The sequence below is a fragment of the Bacillus rossius genome, chromosome 2, assembly GCF_032445375.1.
Source record: "Bacillus rossius redtenbacheri isolate Brsri chromosome 2, Brsri_v3, whole genome shotgun sequence".
In the NCBI taxonomy this organism is placed as follows: domain Eukaryota; kingdom Metazoa; phylum Arthropoda; class Insecta; order Phasmatodea; family Bacillidae; genus Bacillus; species Bacillus rossius.
In genome coordinates this window covers 108736524-108759138 of record NC_086331.1, presented here as the reverse complement: position 1 = coordinate 108759138, position 22615 = coordinate 108736524, and the positions used below count along the sequence as shown (strand labels likewise).

The 22615-nt window shown below is 33.1% G+C and overlaps 1 protein-coding gene across 4 annotated transcripts in view; it reads right to left on the bottom strand.

Moving 5' to 3' along the window:
• LOC134529596 (mitogen-activated protein kinase-binding protein 1) overlaps window positions 1-22615 on the bottom strand; it is a 121121-nt gene that overhangs the window by 59185 nt on the left and 39321 nt on the right. For all 4 annotated transcript variants that reach the window (XM_063363863.1, XM_063363862.1, XM_063363865.1 and 1 more), the window contains exons 11-17: window positions 18033-18211; window positions 13307-13460; window positions 12338-12472; window positions 9017-9217; window positions 5213-5472; window positions 4710-4799; window positions 2538-2716 (exon numbers count right to left, since the gene is read on the bottom strand). In XM_063363863.1, coding sequence (XP_063219933.1) covers window positions 2538-2716; window positions 4710-4799; window positions 5213-5472; window positions 9017-9217; window positions 12338-12472; window positions 13307-13460; window positions 18033-18211 — 1198 coding nt within the window. The remainder of the gene's footprint in view (window positions 1-2537; window positions 2717-4709; window positions 4800-5212; window positions 5473-9016; window positions 9218-12337; window positions 12473-13306; window positions 13461-18032; window positions 18212-22615) is intronic.

Below are 22615 nucleotides of genomic sequence, written 5' to 3'. Positions count from 1 at the left end.
ATGGAAGAACTGGCAAGACATTTTACTTACAGTCTTTCTTACACATTAGGTTAGCTGGTCATCACATCCATTTAACAAACATAGAGGTACTTTATCAAAGACATAAACAAAAAATTATTATTATTATTATTATAAATTAGTAGACTGTGGCAAGTGCTAACATCTGTTTGTGAAATTTGATGTTTCTTGGCATATAAGGCACTGAGAATCATGTTCTGGTAGAAGGTTGTATTGATGTTTGGTGCCTTTGATATTTCAATTATATATATATTTGTGAAATAGTAAGGCGCCAGTCTTGCTTAGCAATATGTTACAATTAGATTAAATTGGGGCATTAGTTTTAATAGGGTATTATAGTATTTTAATGATAATTTTTTAATGCCCATTTTTGTAATTCTTTTTGCTGCAAGTAATTTTAATACATTTTTCATGTTGTCATAGCACTCGTGAAGACAGTGGTAACAGTATTTATTTCTTATTTAACTGGAGCTTATTTTAATCATTCTGTTGCTTGTTCATCACTGCTTTTGCCTAGAGTATATTTATTTAATGGCAATGCTGCTTAGCTTATACAGTCAAACCTCATTATTACAAACCTGAAGGGACCATAATTTTAGCACTTTGTAATAACGAGGGTTTGTATTAACCAAACTATTGGGATATCACGACAAAAAAAAAGTGATTCAACTTTAAATGCCTATATTTACAACCATAGAAAATTATATACGTACACTATTGGTAGTATAAGCTGGCTTCACTACATGCATAACAATTTGTAAACACTGAAGAAAACACACACAATGAAACACAGAATAAATCATAATACAAACTTCAATAAACTTGAAATCATGACACATTTTCTATTCAAACATTTGGTTTAAAAAAAGCATCAATTCTGGTTTGCACTATTTTTTTTCTTATAGGCATTGTTTACCACATTACAAAGCTTATCAAAGGCCAGTACTGATCAAGTATTGGTTGAGCAGTCTGTATCCAATCTTTAACTTTGGTCGTATCTACTGCTGCCGACTCCCCACACATAGTTTTGCCAACAAGATTGTTGCGATCCTTAAACCGTTGTAGCCAACCATTGCTGAACTTGAAGTCTGAAATTCCTAACCTCAATGCTAGGTAGTCTGCCTTCTTTTGAATCATAGGTCCAGAAATAGGCAAGTTTGCTGCACGCATTTCTTCAAACCACTGCAACAAGGTAGCTTCCATTTCTTGATGTTTTGGGCCTCGCATTATTTTCTTGTTGATAATGTGCACGAACTCGCAAAAGCCGATTCAATCTTTTCACGATTTTTTAGTATTGTCGAGAACGATGATTGCGGGATGTTAACTTCTCTCGCAATTTCAGTTTTCGTTATCTCTCCATTGTCTACTTCCTTGATAATTTTAACTTTAACTTTCAATGTAAGTCGTTGCGTTTACGTTTCACAGTCATATTACAAAACAACTCACACTCAAAATTGAGGTTAAGACACACGTGCGTGAACAATGGAAAATATCAGAACTTTTTTCCATAGATTGTTTAAACTTCTACGTATGTACACTTCCAACGACTAAAATTAATAAGGTATAGAGTACTCTCCTTTTTGTTTTCCGTTTACAACATGGCATCTTTTCTAGTTTAGTTACTAACATCGCCACTAGAGTTGAACTTTTCATCTTGTTTTTCGACCATTTTGCGCTGTAGGATACATACATGTATCTTTGGAGACACGTTTGTTTACATGACGGTTATGAAGACGTGATTTACTTTAGACTTCGGCGGTTAAATTCGTATCAACCGTTTACTTATACACTTTAACAGCTACTTGAGGGATCAAAACAACTTCGTAATTCATATTAACCGTATTTCGTATTAAAAGTACTGAATAACATAGGAAAGCATACCTTATTTTCTGGGACTATGAAAGTACTTCGCATAAACGGGAATTTCGTACTAAGCGGATTCGTATTAATGAGGTTTGACTGTAATGTTTTTTACTGTTAGTTAAATATGCTCTTTCATGTTTTTTAGGTGTATTATTATCACTTTTACAAATTACCATGAACATACACATGTACATTGAATGAGTAATTTATTTAATTGATCTTTTTGCCCTCATTTAAATTTTGCCTTTTGCCATTTAAGTAAATACTTGTAATTACCGGATTTATTTCTCTAATCTTGCAGGTCCTCTGATTAAAATTTGTTTTAAGCTTAGAATTTTTACATGAACTCGCTGGGGCTCTAAAGTTTATTTTACAGTTTTGGCATGTTTCCTACTTTGTTGTTTGCCCAACTCCAGAAGTCTCAAACATTTTTTTATACTTTTTAAACATAAATTTGTTACTTTAGACGTCAGCGTACGGTCCAGGACGATGGTGATCACCCTAAAACGACATGATGCCTCTGCCTATACCTAGTTGAAATCTTCAACTAGGGATGTCTTGCATTTAAAGTTATTTTTAATATGCATGAAAATGCTTTAAATCAAAACAATGTATAAATATCAACATGTTTGTTTAAAACTGTGGCTAATACATACCTTGCAAATCAAATGGTTTCAGCATGATGGGAAGTGCATCATATCTTTGCTCTTGCATCGCTGCTAGTCGCTGAGCCCAGCGACCTCCTGGCAGATTGTGCTGCTGCTTCAAGTTGGCTACAGACAAACTGTGAGACTCATGTCTACTTGCCCACGTTGGCAACAGATTCTGACTTGTACTGAAAACACACCCAACATCTATAATGGAATTACTACCATCGCTCTGAGAAGAGGAACAATTTATGGCCTAACAGATTCTCATATATATATATATATATATATATATATATATATATATATATCAATGAAAAACAAAGCATTGAATTGAACTAAGAAAATAATTTATTTTCAAATCTTTTAACACATTGATATTAAAGTTTTTTTTAGTTCTTGGAGAAAAGTTGTTGACATTACTACTATGAGTGTGTGTACAAAGTGGCCTAAAATTTAAGTAATTTTTTGTGCTGTTCTATTTGTTTTTTTATCTCTATTACAAAAAATTAACTAAAAGAATCTTGATGAGTAATGATTTATAGTTATTGGGCTGCAGTGTCTTTAAAATTTGTCTGGGTCTAACTTTTTGGCTAGCAAAAACTCTTGTCATATAAATGTATAGTTCCACAGCCAATAGGCCAGCGCATAATGTTGAAAATTCATTCTTCTTACACCACTACGTAGGATGTTATCATTTGTGCTTCAAGCTGAGTTATTTTAAAAAATTTGATGTCAATTTTATTATTATTGTAGTACATATGATTTATTCTTTCATGTCTGATCTAAACCAGGTTACAAAAAAGGTTGCATTAGTTTTAGGAAGTTGTATTTGGCTTTACGAAAACTGTTATTAAAAATGTATCATTACAAAATTTTTTTTGTTTATTTATATCTAGTTTTTACCATGTACTACTCATGTTATCCTACAAATATATGTAAAAGTTTGGACATTTTTAGAAATTCACATCTACATGACTCATGTCTTAAATATAACTGTACGTGATCATTCCGAAAAGCAAGTAAAAATGCTATGATCCTTCATAAAAAAAATAGCAATCATAACAGGAATTAAAACTTTAAATGATAAACTAAAAATTGATTAAAATTTTTTAATGGTAAAATTAAATACCTTGAAACCAAAAATTCCTGACAAGTAGTTTATTGAAGGGAGATTTGAAATAAGCAAAAATTTGTTCTGTAATAACATCACCATTATTATGAAAATAGTTTAAATATAAATAAAATAATAAAACCATGGGTTGTAACCATGACTGATATGAATTAACAAGATTAACAAGCATATAACACTGAGACAAATGGTTCCGAAAAAACACACAAAGTTTCAAAGGGTGAAGTCACTTCCTGAAAAATATGTAACATGGGAAGCATAATATTTCCAAAACTACTGAACGCAGTGGGTAATAACTTTACACCACTGTCTGGAGATGATGCCAAAGAAATAAAATGAGTGGTGTCTAGTGTGAGAATTTTGTGGCCAATTCAATTGTCCATGTCTGCTTATCCAAGATCACAAAAATTGGTGGGAATGTGGTTATAATTTTTTAAACAAAAGTGTGCAGAAGCTCCATCATGCTAATAACGATCAATTCCAAACCAAGATCTTCCTACCGAAGCACTTGAAAAACTGCAGATGAATGTGGCAGTCAAGACGTTAGTGGCACGTCCCTGACAGTACTGGCTCCAGCTTTAACAAATTGTTCAGGGCAAAAACCTCCCTAAGTAATAATATTAAGCTAAAGTAGTTATGTTTTAAAATTATTTTTCATAAAGAATCACCCCACAACATCAGTATTAGGAGTTCAAAGAAAGCCTGCATAATTCCTCTTTCAAGTGAAGAAGATTAAACACTAAAAGATTTATATTCTTAAATAAACACTAAGGATTTTTATCTTTTTTTACCTGTGCATATTTTTTTTAATGTTTTGTTTTAGGAAACTAAGCTGGATTAAGCGATTAATTAGGTTTTTTTACTGAGGCTTAACATCTTGATAACAGTGAGAAATTAATTGGCCAAGGCCTATTATAACAAACCATCTACGCAATTGTTTAGAGTATTTTTGGAAAATCATGTCAAAACCAAATAGTGGGTGGATGGACTGGGACTCGAACCAGAGTCATCCTTGCTGTGTTCATTTAGTTTATTTCAGCCAAATTTACCCTGAGAGAATATCCAGCACATTGTGTGGTGATATTGGTACATCTGAGAGGTTCTCCACCAGGTTTTCATTTGACTGGTCTTGCAATTTCCTGGAACAAAAACACAGGATTAATGCTTAAGACGTGTGACAGTGAGAGTATGATTAATTATGTCTGCTCATACAATACCTACAGTATTTTACAGACTATTCTTGGATATTACACATTCCACTTACATGTATGTTCTCATCTTCTCCAAATTATTTGACTCCTAAGTTTTACACATGGATTTGTAACTGTTATCTAAGAAGTTTTATATCAATACAAAAGTTATCTGTCCAATGTGTTAAATAAACACAGTAATTACCATGTGGGCAGGGACATACACTTACTGGCTAGCACCATGTCCTCTCTCTCTTGCAGAGAAACTGACTTGGGTGTGAGGAGTTGTTTTCTAACATGCAAAAATAAGAAACCACAATGCCAAGAGTACCAAAAAAGCTACAACAGAGCGCTACACTCACTTCTCAAGCCGTGCTGCTTGTTGGCTGAGCCGAGCCTGCATGGTTACAACCATGTCGTGAGGAATCTGCCACACGAATATGCAACCATCGCCCGATGCTGAAATCAGTCGACTGCAGTCATTTGTAAACTTCAACCCAGTCACCAGCTCAGAGTGACCCAGCATCGTTGCCATACACTCTCCAGAGTAATAATCGTACACGCACAATGTCTTGTCGGTGCAGCTAGTGGCAAGATAAATTCCACTGTTGTCCAGGGCAAGCTACAAAATTGTACATTATGAAGCTTAAAAAATCTTGTAAAATTCCTAACTAAACATGAAACACAATACATAGATTACAGTTCTAAGCCCATAGACAGTGTTGGCATTTTAAACAGGTGAACACTAATGCATGTGCATTCACACATACATAACATCAAAAAATAAGGGGTGAAAATTTGGCATGACCTTGAGAATATAAAAAATTCTGATTTCTAAGACAAACCAAATGTATTTTACAAATTAAGACTTAAAGACATAGTCCTTTGATGAAGTGATGTAAAAATAACCACTTACAGTAAAAACCCCAAAGCCCATGTGTATGACAGAAGTAACCATTGAACAGAAACCCCTGGTCCATTGATAGCTTGCAACCCAAAAAGAGTTACCCAGACCACAAATCGCAAGGCATTCCCTAATGGGAAGATTCCCCAGAATTAAACAACCTATTCCCAACACTTCCCATGAAACTGCACTAAATAAGGTGTACTTTGTAGACACTAGTGATAAGGCAGCATTATAACTGTTATCCTCCAGGTTTAGGTTAGAGAAACGTCATGTAAAAACACTTTTAAATTGCATTTCAAAACTTACTTTCAGTACACTTATTACTAATGCATTTCTATACAAGGTATTTATTCATAATAGGGGTGTGTGAAGCTTCAGAAAGTCAAAGTCGAACCAAAGACTAAATTGCTTCGTCTTCGTCTTCCGGAAAATAAAAAAAAATTGAAGAATTTTTTCTAGAGCAGAATATGTTAAAAGCTTCGTTGTTAGGGGCCATAAATAACATTCACAGTGTCAGCATCGGCTAACCATGGTTTTTACTGGGGAGAGAATCACTGAAGCCATAAAAAATGTATTAGAACTGTCAGCATTTTGATTTTGGGTAGATAATAAGCAGCCAGTGCTGGCAGCGATGAACTGATGCTCACCCGCCCCCACTCCCCTTGCCGAGCGACTGCCGCGGCAATGTTTATTATCTTTTGACAGCTCACGCAATTATTTCTGCCTAGCTAAAAAAAAAATGGGTCAACTCACCAAAGGTAAAGAAACACATTTATGCCTTTCAATACACAGGCATTAGAGAAGAAAAAAAACTTCTACATAAGTGCTGTTCAAAATGAAGAGAGATATTTTTGGCAGGTGTTCAGTGAATGTTTAGATTTTGGTAGGTGGATATTCTTATAAGATTAACAAAATAAATATTAAAAAAGATTAGTAAGTCTGGTGTCAATAATGAGGATTAAAAATCTAAATATTTGTTGAATGACAGGGCTAATCTTACTGTGAACAAAAATTGCATTTTTTGAAGTTAAAAAACTCATAAATGTTGCTACTATGTTACATAATGAACAGGTTGTCCCAGAACTCAAACATCAAGCAGAGAACAGTTGACAGACCAATTAATGATGGTTCTTAATCTAAAATCAAACAAAAATAAAGTGTCTTAGTTTTCAAGTTATAAGCAATATTTTTTTAATGTTTTAAAATCCACATCCTGCACCAAATTAGTATATACTGTGGCTATATATTTCCATATTATTTTATAATTTTTTAATAAATCCTTTATTATCATACAAAATAAAACAAAAAATTATATACTGATGGGGAAAAAAATTTCCTTTGCACCTTATTTCTAATTATTTTCAATACTGTTATTTCAAAATCCTAATATTTAAAACCTAAAATACTGAATTCAGTTAGTTTGTTTAAGAAACAGACACGGTATTTACTTTAATTTGATAAAAATTATTTTAATAAATACTTAAGTTTAATTCTGAATTACACTATCTGTCTCACTCTATCTCACGCAAAATGCCCTCTCACTGTCTGTCTCACAAAGACTAATTTAAATTGAGCTTTGAATATTATTTATTGCATTATCTATCACAGCATGGAAATTATTTTGAAATTTGATAATTTTTCAAAAAAAAAATTTTTAAGTGGTCAGTAGTGTACAATTTTTAAATCTTGTTTGTATTAGCCATCTCTTAAAATAATTTGCTAAGTAATTATTTTTTACAGTATGAATAGTTAAAGTTACTTGACTAAAAATTTTACAGCATAGGTAATACAAATACGTTTTTTTCTTTCAAAAAAGTATTTTATGTTTGAATTTATTTGGAAGTATCAATAGTAGGGTTATTTAGGATTGTGCAGAAAAAATTATAATAGTTTAATATAGAAATTTGCAGTCACAATATATAATAATTTTGTGTAAGTTCAAGATTTGTAATCTTTAAAAACAAAATAAAATAGCCTATGACTCAAACACCAAGAAATTTTAGTTGTTTTTATTTTATTCGGAACAGTCATTAATTAGCCTATCAACTGTTCACAGCTTGATATAATGACATTCTATATACCTACTTTAGTCTCATCTTTTTTTATTCCCTCAACTACAGAAAACACTTTACATTTTTTCAACCTGACAATAAGAAAAGATGATAATGTTCAGACTACTATATCTCCCAAACAGAGACCCAATTTATATGTCAACCTCAGGGGGAATGAGCACTATTAACAAAGGAAATATTTGCACTACAACCATTTTGGTTATATCACTAAGGGTTTATTAACATTAAACTGAAGTTGCACAATATACCTATAGTATAAAAGAGTAAGATTCTACTAAGTGCATGTAAATTTTAAGATACGTAGTATGGTTTATTAACGCTGTACATGCATACAGCAAGTGAGAGAAAGCAAAATAATCCGTAACAAATTTTAATACTAATTATATTTACTGGGTGTTGTGTACTTATAAATTTAAAAGAAAAAACAAAATTCCTGACAAAGCATTCCAGAATTTGCAAATCAACATGTTTTCACGATGTTTTAAAAGATACTTAGTTATATGCAATAATCGCATATTGTTATTCACCAGTTGAAATATTACATGTTGCACATCACAGAGGTAAACATATCTTTTTAATGACAATGAAGAAACTAAAGACAGTAAACACATCTCCAGTTTTTCATTTTTTCCATCATTTTTTCCAGGTTTCTTCACTAGCAATAGCAATTACTTTATGAAACTTTAAAATATTATTCTTGGTATTTTTTAATTAAACGATAATATTATTTTCAAGATAATAATTTGATGTTTTGGCTGTGTACTCTGGGGTACAGAAACATGCAAGTGCTATGCTAATTGTTACTGCAGTGTCTAAAAAAATTTAAAAATTAAATCCAATGACTTTTATCATAAGTATTTAATTATCTGTATAATGTTAATACTGAGAGCTATATTTTGTATTTTACTGCCAATGTAACTGTTAAGCTGCCAGTCAGTGTTTACATTTAATGTCTGCAGTTGGAAAATGATGCTGATCAAAGACTGATTTGAAAAGCATCAAGATAAACACAAGTAAATGATACAGTACTATCAAAAACTAAATAAAAATAATAATAAATGAAAAGGACAATCTTTACCAACAACAAAATTATCAGAAATTTGGTAAGTTATGATTCAAAGCATTACTGAAATAGAAAGGTGATAAAGTGAAAATGCTTTCATTTGTATGCAAACTATTCAGTTCACCTTGATGAGTGATCCATCTTCGCTCACTGAGCCTCGGAAAGTCTTCTTCTGCCTTCCAGTGTTTATATTATACACTCGAACATTTCTGTCCTGACAAGCAGTTAAGATATTTTTCTGAGAAGAATCTACTTCCATGTCATACAGAGTCGTCTTACATGCAACGATGTGGCCACGAGCAAAATGAATTGTGTCATCAAGCATCTATAAAAAAAAACCAATCACTTATAATTAAACTAACATACAAAGTGAATTACTTGTTATTATTTTATGTAATAATTTTCCAAAGAAGAAAAAAGATAATTATTGTAAATTCAAACATAACTATTACATTATCAGGTAACTAGAATGTTTGCATGTTGTGAAAATAGCCCTGAATGCCATCTTTGCAACATGGTATGTAGCATAAGAAGTAATTCCGTAACATTTACAAACAACTTGGTAGTTTTAATATTTACTCAATATTCCATAAGGGTTTTTTAAAAAAAATTGCTAAGTATACAGGTAATACGTTAAAAAAGTGCCAAGTATGCAGATAAAAAGGTGGAAAAAAAGATGATGTTAAAAATTATAATTAGACTGATCACAACAATGAGACATGGATGCCAAAACAGAAAGTATTTCATTTCCACTAGTGCATTCTACTTGATTTTATAAATGAGTTAAAAATAATAGCAGTATTCTATTTTATAACAACAGTAGAAGCCGATTATACCAAAGTTCAGGATACCACAGGTCAGATAAATGCAAGAGATGAGTGGCCATTTTACACCACTGATAGTTAGGACACAGCTATCCCTGCCTATCCCTGGTAGGAAGAGGCGGGGATAGCTATCTGTTTGGGCGACAGAGGAAGCGGGATACGCAATTGGCAGTTATTATGTCCATGAGTTTCCTTTGTCCGGTGGCAGATCATACAATGAAAAATTAAAATATAAAGCAAGTATAACATGCAAGTGCAGTACCCTTTCATAAGAAACTTGAGTTTGGGTTTTAAAATATGTACACAAAGAAGTCTTATGGGTATGATTATGCCTGTGCGAATATTCAAATTTTCGAATATCTAAACGAATAGTTTATTATTCGTATTCAATTAGATTTTGAATACTAACACTTTGAAAAAACAAATATTCAGCCGTTTATGAATACGGCTGTGCCCAATCTCGAAATCTGGAAAAATTTCGGGAACACAGAAGATTTTCTCGTTTGACTGGGACAAAATTTCCACAGTATTTAAATAATGTTTTAGGGTTATTTATGTAGAGTTTTTTGCTAGATCTGGCCACGAAAATTTTGAGAAGACTAATATAGTAAAGTCGGATTTAACACAGTGATTCGGAAACCAATACTAACACCCACATCGTAAGCTGAAGTATTTTACCGAAAATAGAGTCCAACAGGTTGTTAAAATAGATTAGGTACTGACAGCATACTGATAAGGATAAATAAGTGTGTGTAAAAATCAAAGTTGACAGTTTTCAGATCAGAGGGTAGAAACATGGCATGCCAGCTATGTGATTAGTTTCGTTCAGAATGGGGCGGCGAAGAGAAAAAAAACTTGTATAGATCTCATAGAAAATATCTGGCCATATACTCACAGCAAAGACTCTTAAAGCCTAACATTTCACAACAACATTTTTCTGGTGAATAATACACAGTGAACGATAACCAGATACAGGCCCACACATACACCACACACTCTCGTAGCGCAGTGACAACTTTTCCCACGTGGACCAAAAAAGGCCACACTAAAAAGGACCAGGGGGGGGGGGGGAGGAACTTTGCCTCTTTTACTAAGCACATATACACTGGACAGAAAAAGAGAAGAACACTCTAAGCAGCTTCTGTGTTCCTACACTTTAGTTAAAACAAGCCAAAAAATATAATCCATACATGTTAATATATGTTAATCTAAATAAGATTTATTTTCACTTAGTGAAAAATACAAACGAGTTCTAAATATTTTTTAGACCTACATCATATTTAACTATAGATTAAATTTGCTCACTGTATATTATTTTTAAACCCATCATCTTTAAGTTTCTTTACACATAACATACTGCAACTGCCTTACATATACGCTTTGCAATGTTTATTAAAATATTCTTTTTTTGCATATCCTGTTTTGATTACCATGAAAAAAAATTATTATATTTTCCTTTCAAAATTTGAATTTTTTTAACAAAATTTTACCCTTAGTAATTGTAGCTAACTTAACCTAACCAACCTTTCACTTTAGTATTATTTATCTTATTTCCCAGAAGTCACTACACTACACATTTACTTTTTCTTTCAACATGTATTTGTTATAATATGTGGAAAAAAAATTTTTTGTGGGATTCTAATTCTTACTATTTGAATTAGTTATTCATATTCGAGAATAATTTGATAATTGTATTCATATTCTATTCAAACTAAGAATACTGATATTTGCACAGGCCTATACGTTTGCGTCAAATGTTTTTCACCAGGTCTACACATTTTTTCATCCTTTTCATCATGTTTTGATAGAAACTATTCACTTGCTGGGTGCAGCTTACAAATGAGTCCGCATACCTTTATACTAATTTTTCTCTGTAAAAACAGTTTTATTCTATTTACAATTAATTAGCAAACAGGTCATAAGCCACATTATTCAGAATTATTTTAAAAAAAATTAATTTTTAAGTTATAAAATTTCCTATTTTCATGCAAAAATATTACTGAAAGGGAAAACACGTGGCACCATGGATGGCTGAAGTTATAATTCTAAGTGGGAGAGAGCAATCATATTTTAATTCAGAAAAAGAAATAACATTGGGAAATCATTTGGAGACAGAAATAACCTTCATGGAGGGTTAAATACACTAAGAAAATAGAAAGCCATAACATAAAAAAAACTGTATGAACAGTAATTTTAATTACACAATAGTTGCCATGCATTGTGTTACTTCCAGAATAGGTGATAAAAGTGTCTTCTGTTTCTAACAAGGCATGTTGCTACTATCGGTTGCAAATTCATCAGGCTGATTCTATAAGACATACCCTGTATTGTTGCTTGGTAACTAACATTTATTAATATAAGTATAAATGTAATTGAATATTTTTATTCCACTGTGACTTCACAAACTATGACTCATATGAGGTAAAACTGCTAATATTTTAGTCTACAAAAATTAAGTTAAAATTTATTGTAAAAAAATAGTTACACATAAGAAATTAATTTAGCCTATGTTAAATAATAGCTTTCAAGGCAATAACAAAGCCTGTTATCTATAGCTTACAAATCTTATAACTTTTTTAACACATCCTAAAAAGTCAGGAAAGTTCTTTGAAAATACTTACTGGAACAAGGTGCCTAAAAATTATTGATTTGTCTGCGCCACATGACACTACTTGCAAATGATCTTTGGCAGTGATGAACTTAACGGCAGTTATAGATGATGAGTGACCATCAAATGCTTCTGCAAAGCTGTAATCCTGAAATACAAATGACAAAATGCTCTCTCTCTCTTTCCCCCTACAACCTCACACACACACACACACACACACACATATTATATATATATATATAAAATAGCAAGTGATGCATTTTTCACAGCATATAATATCACAAAGTTAAAATGTAGAAGTTAATAATTATAATTAATATGAAAATAACCTGTTTTTGCAATATTGGCCTTTCAACATCTGTGCACTATATGATGGTGTGTAAATGTTAATGATAAAGATGAAAGTATGACTGAGCAAGTGTGGGTGTAAGAGTGCACAGCCAGCAATGAGTGGCACTAGCATCACTAGACAGGAGTTAAATGATTGTACAGACACCATTTTAGCATCTGTATGTTGCCTTCCGTTGAGATGCGAGAAATAATGTTGGAGTTACAGAACGGTTGGCAATAGATAAACATGGCCCTCTTTTAGAATTCCCAACATGATTCCTAATCTCACCAACCCATTCAGTTTTCCTCACAAACTAACCCCAGCACCACAACAAAAGGCGACACATAAAATGTTGCTTACACAAACATCAACGCATGACTTGCCACTGATGCCTACCATAGACAGGTTAAATGTGAACGCAATGTATTTAATACATCAGCAGCAACTTTTTCAATATCCAATAACCCAATGACACCCACAGATGGCAGTGACAATGGAGATATATATAATGTTTGAATGATCTTCTTTTAAAAATTATAACAGAGAGAACAGGAAGGTGCTAGTTTTTTAAAAGAAAATACTCAAAAAATTAAGGGTGCACCATTATTATCACTACTACCATATTTTCATTTTAACAACTGCAATACATACCTTCTCAACATTGAAAATATGAAGCAATCTATCTCTAGAAGCTGAAGCCAACAACCTGTGTCCACACTCTGGTCTTGAGTACTGCAGTGTCAAAACTTCTGCATCATGAGCTTCAATGAAACACAGTTCTTGCATATTATTCAAATTGTGGATTCTAAAATAAAACACACACACCATACTTCAACCTGAGCTCAGATTGCATGTAATCAAATCAGGCAATTTTAACACAGTAGGCTATAAATAGGAAATGCACTGTTAGTTTAACCATCATGTTCTTTATTCCTTGCAAGTTGACTGGTTTTCAATTCAACATGACCTACGGGATGTTCTTCCAACTACTTGTTGCCATCACAACAGATCTTACATTTCGCCCACTAGAAATTGTTTAGTGACTTGATAAGTGACTTTACAGCAGGGTTGGCTGATTTAAACCAAAATGGTTTAAACCATTAAACCATGGTTTAAATAAAGTTGTTTTTTAAAAACAAAACAATTTTTTATTCAATTTATTTTTAAATAGAATATGTCAATAAATTTTAATGAAAGGTCTAATTCCACTCTAATAACAACAATAGTTTGCTCATTAATGTTTCTTGTGATTTATGGGAACAAATAATTATATACTAATAAAGAGTTGTAAATTATACCCAGCTAAATACTACTCTAAAATTAAATTAATTGGTAACTTGTAGTCAAAAGAACAAGACATATCTAATTTACTAACAGATGGATAATTCAGTTTTGATTATACTAGTACTATTTTTTCACTTGCCCGACTAAAATTTTAACTGAACCACAACATTGCTACCTTTCCTTCTTAATACTTGACTACTTGCGCCTGAAAATTATTCAAACTACCACTACTGTACTTTGGTTAAACAACCTACTCGAGATCTTCGGACTTTAGGACTGTATATGTATGAATCCCTCTCCCTAAATACCAGAATGGTGTGTCTGACAGACTAGCCAAGACATCGCCATAATAAAACCTTCATGTTTCCTTCTATCTATAAATATGTTCAAATGGCTCAGAAAAGAACTTGACCAACTAACGATCTTAGTTAAAACAATTTTAAAAAGTTTATCAAATGCATTTTGTATATTTTTGTTTCATTGTACCATAAAAGTTTATGTATTTCTCTTGCAATCCACTCTAAAATGCTTTGCTTCAAACTAATCATGCTTACTACACATCATTGTATAATGATTCCAATGTGATACAGATATAGACTTTATTTTAATTAGTGGAGACATTTAGTCATTTCCTGAACTCTGATCAGAAAATAATATTTTATAATTAGGTAAACTTGGTTACTGTAGGAATGACAGGACACATTGCAATGTTTTAATGGAAAATTTGCACTACAAAAGTCCTGATGTATGCTTAAAGATATTGCACTGCATTGCATGTCAAAAATTAAATCCATCTATTTTGATTAAAACATGAAAAAATCACCTTTAATATTTAATTTCTAAATTTAAATAAAATTGTTCTGAAAGGTAAAAAAAAAATTATCAAACCACATAATACAGGATGTCCATAAAGGAATATCCCAGTTTCAATGGTATAATATAACATTTTAATTTAGACTATTTACAAAAAATCATACATCAAATTAAAGGTAAACTAACTACATAGTTCTTTTTACAAATGTTCAATATGTGCACCTTTAGTTGTATGGCATTCATCCTACCTATCAATAGTCTCTTCAATTCTGTGTCTCAACTCGGGCAAATCATTATGTAGCGGTGGAATGTTAACATGATCTTTTATAAAGCCACAAAGGAAAAAATATTACATGGTGTTATATGTCAGATGAACAAGGCAGCCATTGCGACCAAACCAACGTTCAGGGACTTCAACATTCAACATCTCTCATACAAAGTGATTCCAATGGGGAGGGGCTCCTTCCTGTTGCCAAATAAAGTTTACAGATTCACCCTCTTTTAATTGGGGAAAAAGCCATTTTTTTCAACATATCCAGATAAGCCACCCTTGTTATGGTAGCTTCAGCAAAACAAAATGGCATGGGCTAAAACTGCTAATCATTTTAAACGGTATTATGCTAAAATGAAGAGGAAGTATGATGAGAAACATGATCCTGTGCCCTATAAAGGAATAGGCCTAGTATTATTGAAGAGTCTGATTTAAGCAAAGCTAGTTGCAAATTCAGCAACAAGTTAGCCTTGAAATACAAGGGACCCTACTAAATAGTTTGACTGCTAAATCCAGTAACTTTACTCTTGAAGGATGATACTAAAGATTTCTATTTTAAAACACACGTTGACAATACAAAACAATTTGTGTCATAATTGTTTTTGTTGTACAACTTGATATAAAAGGATGTGTCAGCATTATTTATATTTGGAGTTATATTAGGTAGTGGGGTTGGCCACTCTGGTCTCTATTATTACTTCAAAAGACTTTGTCTTTGATTGTTACACAGCGAGAATATGTTACTGGTACCCGTGTACCCATACATAAATTAATGTGTGCCCCTGCGAAATGGATACTGTCCAGCCATGCAAGCAGCGCACAGGGCATTTGGTTGCTGCGGCCGCTGCCTCTACAGGGGTCTGGAAAGTTTGGCAAACCTCGTAACTCCCGCCCAGTGGTCGGAAGCGGAAATAGTGCTCATCAAGGCGACTGTCCAGGATCGTCTGGATGTTTTGACAAAGGTATCGAACTCATCTGAAGGTATATATAAAACTCTCCTCAGATCATTCAGCAGGAGAAGGAGCCCAACGGACGACACCAAAGACTGCCACGCTGCCAAAACACCTTGCAATATACACTGTCAACAGGCTGCCCACTGCCGCCACCCCACCGATGATGTCGGGAGAAGATGGACTTCGACTCTATCAAGCCTCATTGCCTACAATTTGCTTGAGTTAAAGAAACAGACTAACTCATTTGCTAAAGTTAAGAGCTCAAGCAACTATGTAATTGAGGTCACAAACGGCAGGCGATGGTGGTGAGGTTCACGAGGTGGAGGCAAGCTAACCATAACAGACATAACTGGAGTTAACGTTGTACCCAGTGTAGGAGCAGATAACCAAGAAATATGTCATTTGTATACAGTTACATTTACGTTTTGGCGAGTAGAAGTTGCGAGAGGATGTAAACTTAAAAGCATTAATACTTGATGTCATAGCAAGTCTTGCAAAACCTAAGGAATGTGTGTGTGAACTTGTGTTGCTGGTCACCAAGTTGCAGTATTTGCGATTGGCAAACTGGTTCCGCTACTTTGCGAGTGGCAAACTGGCTCCGCTACTCCTTGGAAGCGCCGGGAGTAGGCGAGTCCACCGTCAGGGAGTTAGCGACTGAGAGTGGAGTTCCTGCCGCTGACGAATTGTTGCAGAAGTCATCATCTGCGTCGAACAAGGCGTCGAGCTGTGTGTGGCATCCCAAGAGAAGACGTCGACAACCCAAAGGGGCAACTCATTGGAACTTTTAATACATTATTTTGAGGAGAGTACTATATGGATTGGAACCGTATTAACCGGCGGTGTATTATATGGACAACCAACTAAAGACTTACCAGACGTATGACAGATTTTGGGCTCCGCCTTCAGTCATAAGACATTTTGTATTTTTTTTTAAATAATTGTCTGTAAATTTGTAAATAATAAATATTTAATAATTACTTGAATATACACATTAAATAATATTAATAGTAATGTAAATGTTCTTGTTTGCCAAGCTCTCAGGTAGGAGAGGAATTAAATGTTAAGTAGCCAATAGCATTATGTTTTCTCAAGTGTCCTTAAATAACTTTTGTCTCTTATGCTATAAAATAATATTTTTGGAGAAGAAAACTTTACATAAATATTGTTTCATGTGAGGGCTTAAATGATCTTTATGTTAAGAGTCACTGAATGAGTTTGGGTGTGTCAACACCCGTAAGATATAATAAAATCCGGAGTTTTGTTTTATGAAATAATCGGCCATGCATTTATACAGCTTAATAATTTTTTTAACAGCGTAGTCGTTCACATGATGAGTCGAGACAGTAGCAGGGCGAATGCGAGTGCGGCGGTCAGACACCCATACAATTAAAGCTTGTTCTTGTCTTGATATTCAGGCCCTTGCTTTCTCTAAAATTTTATTGTCTCTAAAAATTGTATTTGATATGTTTACAGACCTGGTGCCTTAGGGGATGTAAGCTTGTACTGAAGCCTGAAATTTTAGATGCAAATAGTTGTTATCATGTTTTACTGGTTTTGGGAATGAATAATAAATTGTTAATAAAGATTGCAGACTTTTGCGGCCATTGTTTGGAGTTGCTTGGCTTCTGGGCTGTAGCGGAGAAGGCGCAGATAACAAACATTTTGGTCGACGTTTCAGTCCCCATCATCAGGGAGCAGTTATCCTACTGCAATGTTGACTGAAATGTTGGTTATATCTTCACCTTCGCCATGGCTAAAACCCAGAAGCCAAGCAACTCTAAAATAAATTGTGTGCTATCGTACTTATGCATTCACTCTCGCTCTTTAGTGCAAGTTCTCTTGTGACTAAATACTTTGTGAAGCATCTTGTTTCCTGGATTGACCTATATGTTCATTAGTAGTTCATATTCTTTGAATATTTGTTCATGTTTCACAGGTGACTACTCACAATAGCAGCTCTCCTCATCTACAAATAATACATAACAGTATAGAACACAAACAACATCGTTAATGAATGACTTTATAGTAAGAAACAAACCATTCATTCATAACCTACCTTATGTTACCCATGCGATCTCCAGTTGCCAAGTGCTGCCCATCTGGACTTATGCATAAAGACCGCACACCATTACGGCTGTCGTAAGTCGCAGCATCATTTTTTTCTAAATTGTCAGACAGATCTTGATTTTTTATAAAGCTCAGTGAAGAATCAACATAAACAATCTTTAAAAGTTCCTGAAAATTCAAGATGTACCATACACATAAATAACAACAATACAGTACATAAACTGTTCCCAAAAGTTCCCAAACTGTTGGTGAGCATGTTATAAATTTAAAAATTAATGATCAAACATAAAACCAACAAAAATAAAGGATGTGTTATTTTAATCAGAATTTTTTTTGATTCCATTCAAAAAGCATAAAATAATGTTTTGTTTAATGAAGCATTTAAAAGGATAGGGCATCACACTTTTAAGAAATAAGTGTATCAATGAGAGAAAACTAACAAAACTATAATACCTCAAACAAACACATGTAAAGTAAAGAAAGCTAATATAATATTTCCTGAAACACTACCATCTATGCTGGCCTAACAGTGAAAATATTGCTATGTGAAAGTTATAGGAAGGGCTGCGAAGTCTTTAAGTCGACAGTTCGCCACTGCCTTTGACGTAGAGAGATGAAGGGACAACACACACATTTGACATAGAATGATTTTGGCTTGTTTTATGTGTGTGTGCGTATTCATATTTTTTGTCCATTATTAAGGTTTCTTATGGCATACAGTGCAACCAGCAATAGCATATGTCCATAAAAATCTTAAATCTGTAGTTCTTTTAAAACATTGAGCAACAGTTCTTTCAAAATGTGCATGTGTGGAGATACTGACTGAAGTTTTATATCCAATGTTTCAAAAGCCATCAGCACTCAAAAGAAAAACAAAATTCCTTGAGTTCATACGAAAGAAACACAAATAGTTTCTCTTCGCGATTTGCAAATGGACTTTAATTCTTCAAAATGGATTATAACTATTAGCTGAAGTTGAAGCTATTTGCTTACAGCTGGAATCAGTAGCAGAATCTGAAAGCCTTTTCTTAATATTTATATTTTTCAGTTGTGTTCAACAGAGCTGGGACTGGATGATGTTTGTTGTGCCTTAATAGTTCTGTAAGCAGTCATACTCGATGAAAATATTGGACTTAACACATCATTAATAAAAACTAAGAAATGGTGTCTACTGTTCAAAAAAAATCTAAATCTTCTCCCAAGAGACAACCATCTGCCTTTTTTTTCTTCAAAACAACTGCAACACCATTTTTATGGCCTATCATTGCAGGTGAATTGTGTGAACACAATTTTAGGCTGTTTTGTAATACTCAAATTGAGAAAGCACTATTCTTTCCAGTAGATTCTCATTTCAGGACACGAATGGACAAAACAGCATTTATAATTTTGTGTAATTTATCATTGTAAAATTTCACTACAATCTAATAAAAACTTCTCACTTGTGTCATTGCTTCCATCTGTTTAAACAGAAAATGGACCATTCTGTAAGAAACTACCAACACAGATTTTGCACAGGAATTGATTTCCTAAACAAATGCAGAAGTTTCAGTCCAACCACACCCATTTTTTTTCTCTCGCAACTTCTGTGTTTGAAAACTTTTTTAAGTAGGGCACCTGTATGCTCTACAGAAACTATTCAAATATTAAGCACTACGATCAAAAAAAATAAACAAACATTAATTTCTTATATGTTATGTCCAAATCAGTGCTTCCAAGTGGAACACACAAGTTTGAAATCTTCTGGTTGTATGCATCACACTTTTAACATGCAGTTTTATGGTGGTTTTCCTATCATGTGAAATACTGATGTCAATTGCACTGGTTGTTCCAGGGGGGGTGGGGTGGGCATAGCAGCATGGCTCTCCCCTGAACAATTTTTGTATTTACTCCTAATTCCTAATCATAGTTTTCCAAACTTACCAAAGTATTATTTTACTGCAGAGCTATAGATAATATGACATTTTGAACCACAAATAAAATGTACTAAATAAATACTTCAATTCTTAATATACTAAAATTGTATCAGAAATTGTAATTTGGACCTTCCATGACCATCATTCTGGATCCGCCCTTGGTCACATGAACATAAACTAAAATATGCTTATCTTTCTCCCTTATCTTATTTCTTAATAAATGAAAATTCAATCCTTTAGCATTCTCAGAACATGGTATTGCTTCAGTTTATTCATCTTAAAACAAGCAATGACAAAATTGTGTAGAACTGATAACCTGTACATTTTTAAAAACAAATAGCTCACAACAAATATAATGCCCAAACCAATTAATAGACCCTATTTTATAGGGGTGCACGAGTAGCATATTTTAATGTAGAGTCGAGTAGTGCAAACACGCGAGTATTTTCGAGTAGAGTTCGAGAAGTAAGCGATTTTTTTTTTGCATTTTCCTTTTAAGCTCAACTAACAGATTGAGTGACACAAGAGTAAACACTGTACATACAAGTAGTATTTCATGATTTTTTTTTACTATTATAGTGCTAGCTGCATATTATTCTATGGTACCTACCTTCAGTATTTATATTTACAAAAGAATTTTACAACTGTATAATTTAATGTAGGTTAGCTATTTGAATAAACTTTCATTACAAAAATTTGTAAACAACCAGTGCCAATTAATAAACAAAAAATAGAACAAACTCTTTCAAATTATATTATGCAGCACAAGGACTAAAATATATTTATCCAGTTGAATTGCAGTTAAATACTTTAAATTTTGGATGTTAATTTGGAACATTATAATAAAAACAAAATTGTACACCAACACCATCATTTATTGCTATTTTAAATATTCAAGATCGTTATTTCCCTATACAATATACGCCCAATACAAGAATATTCAGGGTGCATGTACAATAATATTGTTCTTGTGCTCGGTAGTGAAGTAGCAGTGCTATAACATTTAAGTTGCCCAATACATACTTTCGGTTATTTACAGTAACTATAGTGCATCTGTGGTAGTTATGTGCTTCTGCAGTAACTATAGTTCTTTTTATGGTAGTTCTTTATTGGTAACTAAGCTGTTTGTGAGGTAACTATGATGGTTCGTCCGTGTTCGTCAATTGTTGTTAATTTGTCTTTGCTTCATTTTACATGTGCCATTATCATTTTTAGCTATGCAGACAGTAAAACAGACGTGTATTTCGTACGTTTATTTCTTTTCAGTAACAAACGGTATAAAAAATATTTATGTGAAAAAGTCTATTCGAAGCTCATTTAAAGAAACAGTTTTTATTGCAGCAAATTCTAACAAAATTTTGAGTATGGTGCTTCAATAGAAGATATGCTTTTTATTTTTGTAGTATAGGTTAACGTGAACAAAATTATGATGACAATGCACTAAATGACAGCAAATACTTCCAAAAAAAATTATAAAAACGGTATGAAATTAGGTAAAATCAGCCAAGCCACCATCACTAGAAAATTCAATACTTAATTATCTACATTGTTTATAGTAATGAAATGACAGGAGAATATAAGCGTTGCATCCTGAAGTACTTAAGTTGTAACAAATACCTTTTTAATCAGTTCTGCATAAACCAAATCACGTTTCCTACTGAACTGCATTGGACGAGCTCCAAATTACTACGTGTGTAAGCCTAGATTACTCAGGTTTGTGTTAGTGATGTTTCATTATTGTTTTATTATTTCTCTAGACAAAACAGTGAAGTACTCTAATTTTTCAAGCTTTAAAATTAAGCTTGAGTTGAGTACTTAAAACTTAGTCGACATTTCAAGTACTCGTGCACCCCTAATATTTTATATATTTAAAAACAATATACCTCGTAAAAATATATGAACTACTTTAAGACTACCAATGTTTTGCTGAATTTTGTCAACTGGCCTGCACTTGTGTGAGAAAGTTTTCCATGGCTACTACACACATGTGCTGTGCAATGAAGAATGAAATGGAAAGAAACAATGAAAAGGAATTAGTGAACTAACAATATTTTTGTGTATCATAAATCATAGTCTTCCAAAACATTTTACACTTCAAGGACTATCTTCATGTTGTAAATTAGTAGTTTTCGTTGTTATACTAGTTATTTAACTTAATTGGTGTCAGCATCATTCTGGCCATACAAAAACATGGTTGGAATTAACCTTTTAGTTTACCATCTACACCAATCACAACACGAAAATACCCTACCAATGGCAAACAATGACTAGTAAATAATTGATCCACCAATCATCCCGACACCTGCTCATGATGTGCTGAATTACGTTATTTCCATGCAATGAAAACTAAAAAAAAACTTTTAAAAAAACCTAAAAAAATTGGCAGGTATGCAGGCCTCTTAACACTGCCACCAAGAAATATGGCTGATGCATTATATAGTTTATGATATAGCATGATTGAACCAAGCAGTGCCATTAAGGACTGCATAACAATACAGTACTGACAGCACTTTTTCAGTTTCCAAACAACACACAATTTAGCCAATGAGCTCAGCCTATCAATAAAACATGTCTGATCCTACCTTGAGCTCGGATACCTTGACATTGATGTGACTGTCACCCGGCAACATTTAGCTACGATGTGCTTATCACAGTGTTT